The following is an 8,383-nucleotide window of genomic DNA, read 5'->3' on the forward strand; positions in this document are numbered from 1 at the left end:
GTCTGGGCTGCGGGTCGGCGCTGTGGGTCGGTGCTGACATCTGATCCTGGGAGTGAAAGCCGATCGGCTCATTGATCAGCCGGACCGGGTTCTGGGTCAGGGGTCACATATATCATATATCAGGGATCTTGCAGCTCTGAATTATTCACAGAACCAGAACCTGACGACGAGAACCAACTGAATCATGTTTCCAGTTTATGCTCAGTCGATGTTCTAAAGAGGTTGTTTTCATGTAAACGGGTTTGCCTGATAAGTCCTGTCGGGTTTCTCTCTCAGGTGTTTGTTCTAAACTCGGTTCTGTTCCACTGAAAGCTTCAAATGGAGCAGCTGAGCTCCTCGAACAGAAACGAACCAGACTCAGGACAGAACACAACATGGTTCTGCTCCGAGCTCTCAGCTGAACCAAACCTTTCATGTCCTGTTTCCATGGTTCTGAGTCCGACTGACTGAACACGGCTCTAGGTTCTGGTTCCGTGTAGGTTCTCGTAGATGAACTCAGATAAAGGCTCTGACCGGATCGTTCCAGTTCTTTCAGCTCTGAGGTGCTGAGTCAGACCAACAGCTCCAGACGTCTTCTTTCACTTCCTGTTTGAATCGGACCGGCTCAGAGGGAAGCAGATTAAAGCTGCTCCGGTTCTGTCCGACGCTCCGGTTTATATTTAGAGCTCAAAGGAGGTCGAGAAGCTTCTGCTGCTCCAGAGCTTCAGCCGTCAGCGGGCTGAGCCGTCCTGGTCCAGTCTGGGTTCTACTGGGCCGCACACTACGTCCAGTTTAGTTTGATTCTTTTAGAATTTAAATCTATTTTTAAAAAGTACTGCAGAATCAACTGAGTGGTTCCAGAGGTTCTGAGTTTAGCTCACAGTCACACACACACACACACACACACACACACACACACACACACACAGTAGTAGGATTATATAATAATATAGAAACACATTCCCATGGAGTAGCAGAAGGATTATTATTATTATATATATTATATATGAAGTGAAACAGGACCTCATTCATGTAGATATTATTATTATTATTATTATTATATATCATATATCATACATGTGAAGTGAAACAGGACCTCTGTGACTCTGAAGCTTGTGAACCTTCTCCAGCTTCTCTCTGACTTTTATAAACATGGAAAACGTTCGAATGTTTCTCTACAGAAACGTTGCAGGAATGTTGCAGGAACGTTAGGGTCACTCTAAACGGTGTCAATAATTCCAGAAGCTCCAACAACAGATTCCAGTTTGGAGGAATCCGTTCTTATAAAATCTGAATTCTTCTCTTTAAACCACAAAAGTTGGATCAGAACTAGACAGTCATGAACAAGTCATGGGACGGACAGAAAACTGGACCGTTTGTGTCGGAACCTGCAGCGCTCCGACCCACAATGCACTGCAGCAGCTGGTCTGAGGTCAGATGACCGCTGAGCTGAAGGTGAGCGCTGAGGAGGATTAAAGAGGAGGAGCTGCTCAGAGGTCAGCTGCAGGTCAGAGGGTCGGAACCGAGTCAGAACTGAAGGTGCAATCAGCTGATCATGTGATTATTGATTATTGATCAGCTTCTGTCCGTTCTGTTATTCATTCAGGAGGCAGAGCGGCTGAAGTCTGAGGCAGCGACTCGACGACGAGTCAGACGAGGTCAGAGTGAAAGCGTGTCAGCCAAGTCTGGAGTCAGCTGACCCGAACCCGTCACATGTTCAGGATGTTTCAAAGAAGCACAAGGTGTTCTGTCCCACCTGCAGCCTCCAGTCAGACCCCAGAACCACTGGGACCGGTTCACCAGAGAACCAGTGGGACCAGCGGGTCGGTCAGAACTGGACCCTCATACTGGCCCTGATGAGGACAGGCTGAGGGAGCAGGAGTGCCGGAGCTGCAGCTCTCCTGATGCCATCAGAACCAGTTTAAACAGACAAACCCATAAGTGACCAGGTAAACATCCCGGGTCAGTCTGACGGTCCAACTGGGTTTACTGACTTCATAGACTTAGACTTTAACCCATCTGGGGACCATCTGGTCCTGTCTGAGCTCCAGGTTCTGCTTCTGGTTTTTATGTGTGGACATTAAACTAGAACCCGTTCAGATTGTTCTGTAAACCTGGTTAAAGCTTTAGGTTTCTGTGGACCGCTGGAACCGTCACAGTGGCTCCGGTCCCGGTCCGGTTCTTACCTCCGGAACGGTTTCCCCATGCTCCGCTCGCCCTCCGGGCCCTGCCGGCCGCTCGCTGCGGGCCCCGCCGCTCCGCCGCCGGGACGCTGCTTCAGGTCCGGGTCGCTGTCCAGCAGAGAGCCGGTTCCGCTGTCCTGCTCCGCAGTCAGCGAGTTGTTCCGCTTTCGCATCACTGCAAACGTTAAACGGACAGATTAGAACCGGAAGAACCGGAGGAACCGGAGGAACCGGAGAAACCGGCGGCCTGTGGGCGGCAGGAGGCCGTGCGCCTGGCGGGTGACGGAGCGCTGAGAGCCGCTGAGGACGGAGCGCGTCCCGCTGAGCCGCACCGAGATCCGCAGAGAGCAGCTGATCGACGCCGAGCGGCCGCAGCCAATCACAGGCCGCCGAACGCGCCACGTGGTGTGACCGTGCTGCGTCCACGGCCTCCGGGGAGCGTCGGAGCAACGAGCTCCAAAACAAAACCGGTTGGTTGGAATAAACAAGAGCCGCATGGTGCGTTCAGGGGCAGCTCGTACATTCAGCACAGCGGCAGGAGGCTGATGAGTCGCGTCTGGACCAGGCTTCAGGATCAAGACAGTTTTAATGAACCTAATTACCTGTAGTTTAACGAACCTTTGATGTGATTCATGCTGCAGATTTACAACAACAGTGACTCCAGTAAGGACGCAATACTTCACATTTCATCCTCTAAAGGCAGACGTACCGACTCGTTTAAATACTCAGATTACTCTGTAACAACATCCCGACAATAAGAATTAGTACCATCACACAAGAACAGGCCCAAACGGGGAGCAGAGTCCACCAGAACCGCCTGCTCTGTTTTCTACTGTGCTGCTGTTTCTGTTGTAAGGATTCCTCATGGGGACCCTGTTCAGGACTGTTCTGGACCCCAGGGGTCCGTTTCATGAAGCAGGTTTTGTGAGACTGAGTCTGTTCCCCTGAAATGAGGGAAACTCAGAGTTTTCCCAACAGGAGGTACCAGAGACAGACAGCTAACTGACTATCCATCAATCTATCTATAATCTATAACTCTATCTATATTGTGTGTTGTGCTGCATTTCTTCGTACAGTTGGGAGACACAGAGCACCTGAGGAACACACCTGTATGCAGGCGGTCAGAGCAGCGGCCTCGCCCTGAACCGGCTCTGACCCTCTGAAGCTGTCAGAGCTCCAGGAGGAGCTCCACAGGCCTGCAGGTGGACGATGAGGAGATCTGTCAGAGTCATTAGATCATGTTCTGCAGCCTCAGACCTGAACAGTGTTCAGATGTTCCATCTGAGCTGCTGCCCAGTGCGCTGCTCCTCCTCCTCCTCCTCCTCCTGCTCCTCCTTCTAATCCTCCACCTCCTCCTCCTCCTCCTCCTCCTCCTCCTCCTCACAGCTCCTCAATGACATGAATCAGTTTTCTGCCATCCAGCAGCTCTCCTGTGCCGTTACTGATCACAGGACCACATTAACCCTGAGCAGCAGTGTTCTCCTTCCTCCGTCTGCACCTCTTTTTAAAGTGCATCCAGCTCTAGTGGGAGAACAACGCAGGCCTCCGCCTCCCCGTTGCCACGGTGACTGGTGGACTCGGGGCTCCATGGGTGCTGGCTTTACAGGTGTGCTGCAGGCGCTGAACTCCAGGTGAAGCTACTCCCAGCTGATCAAACGAACTCACAGCCGCTGGTCTGGACCCGGACACGCAGAGTTTCCTGTCTCAGAGTGGATCAGACTCAGCGTTTGTTGAACCTGCTTCGTGAACCGGACCCGGACCCGGACCCGGACTCCAGAACCAGACCCGGACCATGTGGTTCAGGTGACTGGTGTTGTGTTTCTATTTTTGAAGGTTTTTTTTAAAATAAAAAGAGGGACGTGTGTCGTGTCTCTGGAACCAAACATCCGTCAGCTTATCAGAACATGTATTTACCTCAGTACTGATACCGACACATCAGAACCTCTCCGGAGCAGCATGAGGTCCTGATCGGGTTCATTCACACGTTTGTTTTCTGTTCCAAACACAGACTCTAGAATATTTACAGTATTTCTGTTGCTTTAGGACGATGATCTGATCTTTAAGCTGCAGTCAACCTGAGGAGACACGAAGGAACCAGACCAGCTGCTGGACCCTGTTGGATGATGTTCTGCTGTCAGAACTTTGTCCGATGGGTTCGGGTCTGATGTTTCTCCACTGACTCTGTAGGAAGGTCTGGACGGTGTGTCCACTCTAAAGGTGCTAATGATCAACTCCTGCTGCTTTCTAGACTTCATGTGTTTCTCTACAACCTGCAGCTCTTTGTTGGAGGAAAACCAGCTTCATGACGTTTTTCTCTAAACCCAGTAAACCCGAACCTGCACCTGCTACAGGTGAGTCGTTCACAGTCCCACAGCAACTTATTGATCTTCTCAAACTTGAAGAAAATCCACGTTTTCCTGCTGAGCTTCATTTATCCCGCGGACCCTGAACGCAGCATAGATGCTAACTTAGCACGGAGCTAACGAGCGACGCAGCCTCAGAGCAGAACCGCCGTCAGCGCCTCTCGCTCGGACACCGTTCGGCTGTTTCCGGCCTCTGGCGGTGAGCCGGAAACGTCAAAGCGGATTAAAACTGAAGAAACGCCGCGAACTGTTTGTAAAAGCCCCAAAACACGAACACACAGAAAGCGGACTTTCCTACCTTTGAGTCTGACGCGAATAAAAACGTTTTCACCGCATGTTGCTGCTGAAAGTCTCCGTCTGAAGCTTCCGGCCGCCGCGGCGCGATTCGCTGTTTGTCCCCAACAGGCTTCCGCAACCTGACGTCACCGCACCACCTGACCAAACACTGAGTTTTGCCGCGAACGCGAGCAGCTCTCCCACATTTTCACTTCTCGGATTAAAGGTTGAGTTTTCGGGTTCCTGCCCGGTGGTCGTGATGTTCTGTGAGAAGGCCGTGGAGCTGATCCGGGAGCTGCACCGGATGAGCGACGGACAGCTGCCCGCCTTTAACGTGAGTCACCGGCGAAGTCCACCGCCGCCGACGTCCGTTTAGAAATCCCCTCACATGTTATAGTTTTGCAGTTGATCAGCTGAATTTAATGAATATTAAAAACATCAGCAGAGTTTATGTTACGGACCCGAACCCTAAAACCCACAACCAGGTGTTCACTTTATTTACTGTATGTGACGTGTCCGTGGGGCCACAGCGACCCAGCAAAGGCTCCACGCAGCACCTGAGAGCTGGACCTGCGGGTCACTATGACAACAAACACGGTAACAGCAGAGGCTCGGTGGTCAGCACCGTGGCCTCACAGCCAGAAGGTCTCCGGTTCACGTCCCGGTGAGGACACCCGGGATCTTCCTGCGTGGAGTCTCCATGTTCTCCCCGTGCAGCGTGGGTTCTCTCCGGGTTCTCCGGCTTCCTCCCACAGTCCAGAAACATGCTGAGGTTAATTGGTGATTGTAAATTGTCCGTAGGTGTGAATGTGAGTGTGCTTGGTTGTCTGTCTCTAAGTGTAGCCCTGTGATAGACTGGTTACCTGTCCAGGTGAACCTGCCTTCACCCTGAGTCAGCTGGGATAGACTCCGCCCCCCCCAGGTGAGGATGAAGGTGTAGAGATGATGGATATTCTGTGTATGTAACCGTCCCATGAACCGTCGGTACTGCTGATGGCTGGACTCACCACTGGTCCTGTATGGTGTCCTGGTCCTGGTCCTGGTGGAGGTCTGGGTGGTCCCTCGACAGACCCTACAGAGCTCAGATCCACATCAGTGCCGGTCTTAGCACCAGTGCATGTCTTCGTTATAAAGTCATCAGTTTATCACTCAGGGACCAGCGGCTCCTGGACCGGGGAACCGGGCCTGTGTAGAACCGCCAGTGGAGAGTCATTTAACAAACTGGTAAATGTTGGTTTCCATCCAGTGTGCTGACCCAGTTACTCCTTCAATATAACCATCTGGTCTGAACGGTTCTGGTCCAGTCACATGTTTGTCGACTCGGTGGAGTTTGGTTTCAGCACTGACCCGTAAAGACTGGAGATGGACTCAGTTCTGTTCTGTGTGCAGGAGGACGGACTGAGGCAGGTTCTGCAGGAGATGGAGGCTCTTTATGAACAGAACCAGAGCGACGTGTGAGTTCTGACAAACACAGTTCACTGAGCAGAACCTCAGCAGACACTACTGATCCTGTTTGTCCCCTCAGAAGCCTGATTGATGACTGTGATCACTTATTGATAACCAGGTTGATCAGTTCAATCAGAACATTTATGGAGCAGATCAATAACATTTGGACTGATTTTGTGGCTCTAACGATCATTATTGATTGATCAGCTGATTGTTTTCCACATGTAGGACCTGATTTAAATGGTACAGGTTCTGATGTTCTGATGGTTCTGATGGTTCTTCCATCCAGAGCGCTTCACAGCGTTTCTCATTCACACATTCATGCACCGGCAGTGATTCACTGAGCGAGCTCAGAGGTCTCAGTCAGAAGCTCAGCCAGCATTCACACAGAGCACGGACGAGAAGACGCTGAGGTCCCCTGATGAAGCTGATCACCAATAATCAGCTGATTATTGGTGATCAGCTGATCGGAGGTCTGCTGTGTTTCAGAAATGAAGCGAAGGCCGCCGGTCGCTCGGAGCTCATCCCCTCCATCAAACTGCGCCACTGCTGCCTGCTGAGGAACCAGCGCTGCATCACCGCCTACCTGTAACTCCGCCCCCACACACCTGCAGTCATGTGACCACTGCAGTGCTCCGCCCCCTTTTCACTGCTGTGTACCTGTCTGCAGGTACGACCGGCTGCTGAGGATCAGAGCGCTGAGATGGGAGTATGGCAGCGTCCTGCCGGCCAACGTCCGCTTCCACATGAACGCCGAGGAGGTCGGTGTGTGTGTGTCTGCTGTGTGTGTGTGTGTCTGGTGTGTGTGTGTGTGTCTGGTGTGTGTGTGTGTGTCTGGTGTGTGTGTGTGTCGTTGTGTGTCCACTGACCTGCAGTGGTCCAACCATTAAGGAAGTCGACCAAACATTCCAACTGTTTCCTCTGAGATGTGACAAGCTATCTGTTGTGTGTGTGTGTGTGTGTGTGTGTGTGTGTGTGTGTGTGTGTGTGTGTGTGTGTGTGTGTGTGTGTGTGTGTGTGTGTGTGTGTTGCAGCTGCAGTGGTTCGGCCAGTACAAGAAGTCTCTGGCCTGCTTCATGCGCTCTCTGGGTGCAGGTGAAGGTCTGGACATCACTCAGGACATGAAGCCTCCAAAGAGCCTCTACATCGAGGTGAGACCTGCAGCTGCTTCACCTGCGACATGCTGCTGCGGCGTGATGTCACAGCGCTGATGTCATCTGTGTGTTTTCCAGGTGAGGTGTCTGAAGGACCACGGAGAGTTTGAGATCGACGACGGCACGGTGATCCTGCTGAAGAAGAACAGCCAGGTGAGCCGCTCCTCTACGGTTTCATACCTGAGCACACCTGAGACGACCTGCGGCTCAGTGTGACCATGTGACCACATCATGTGACCCTCTGACAGCACACCTGTATGTAGAGCTGCTGGCTAACAGGGCTAGCAGCACCATGCTAACCTGGGTCCTCTCTGTTCTCAGCACTTCCTGCCGCGGTGGAAATGCGAGCAGCTGATTCGTCAGGGCGTCCTGGAGCACGTCGTGTCCTGACGATGATGTGGTCCAGGAGATGCCTCACCTGATGTGAAACACCTGCAGAGTCCAGTCGGTGTTCTGATGTCAAAATAAACCTTTTCCTATAAACGGAGTCATTATTTAACTTGACAGTCACTGAAAACCAAAACCAGCAGGAAGCAGAAACATTCTCTGACATAAACACGGCGCCACCGTTAGCCTGTTGGATTTTAGCAAACCATCAACCATAACTAGTCTTAGTTAATTAGTCTGAGCTAACTGCTACCTGTCTGGTTTTCGCTAACTAGCCTTCCTGTGCTAACAGTTTTCATGTGAAGTGAAAGCAGCCACAGCGATAAAAACATCATTTAATGTGGTTTTGTGTTACATCCAGAGTTTTGGTTTGTTGCACCTGAACAGGTAGAAAAGGACAGGAGCAGGAGGAGGTCTCCCTCTGAGGACCAAACAGACTGAACATGAGACCAGGACAGACACGAAAGCTTTATTATGATTATTACATTAGAGCCGCTGAGCCCTGAACAAGAATAAAGCCTCATGTCAACATTAAAAACAGAGAAACCGCAACATAAGGTACAATAATACTGAAGTACTGGCTGCTCCAGCCAGG

The 8,383-nt window shown here is 51.5% G+C and overlaps 2 protein-coding genes across 2 annotated transcripts in view; one reads left to right on the plus strand and one right to left on the minus strand.

The window, feature by feature from the left end:
* LOC103373494 (abhydrolase domain containing 12, lysophospholipase) overlaps positions 1-4,825 on the minus strand; it is a 16,669-nt gene extending 11,844 nt beyond the window's left edge. The window contains exons 1-2 of the mRNA XM_008303391.1: positions 4,824-4,825; positions 2,166-2,337 (exon numbers count right to left, since the gene is read on the minus strand). Coding sequence (XP_008301613.1) covers positions 2,166-2,335 — 170 coding nt within the window. The 5' untranslated portion in view covers positions 2,336-2,337; positions 4,824-4,825. The remainder of the gene's footprint in view (positions 1-2,165; positions 2,338-4,823) is intronic.
* Positions 4,826-4,967: 142 nt separating this feature from the next.
* gins1 (GINS complex subunit 1 (Psf1 homolog)) lies at positions 4,968-7,884 on the plus strand. The gene is made up of 7 exons (XM_008303388.1): positions 4,968-5,135; positions 6,191-6,255; positions 6,737-6,835; positions 6,918-7,008; positions 7,282-7,398; positions 7,480-7,554; positions 7,723-7,884. The coding sequence occupies exons 1-7, from the start codon at positions 5,061-5,063 to the stop codon at positions 7,789-7,791; spliced, it is 591 nt and encodes a 196-aa protein (XP_008301610.1). The 5' UTR covers positions 4,968-5,060; the 3' UTR covers positions 7,792-7,884.
* The last annotated feature ends 499 nt before the right edge of the window (positions 7,885-8,383 follow it).

Source organism: Stegastes partitus, unplaced genomic scaffold, assembly GCF_000690725.1.
Source record: "Stegastes partitus isolate 25-593 unplaced genomic scaffold, Stegastes_partitus-1.0.2 Scaffold1996, whole genome shotgun sequence".
Lineage (NCBI taxonomy): Eukaryota > Metazoa > Chordata > Actinopteri > Pomacentridae > Stegastes > Stegastes partitus.

Coding starts and splice junctions, on each gene's coding strand:
- gins1 (XM_008303388.1), top strand. CDS start 5,061: ATGTTCTGTGAGAAGGCCGTGGAGCTGATCCGGGAGCTGCACCGGATG. Junction 7,009..7,281: donor TCCACATGAACGCCGAGGAG/GTCGGTGTGTGT, acceptor TGTGTGTTGCAG/CTGCAGTGGTTCGGCCAGTA. Junction 7,399..7,479: donor CAAAGAGCCTCTACATCGAG/GTGAGACCTGCA, acceptor TGTGTTTTCCAG/GTGAGGTGTCTGAAGGACCA.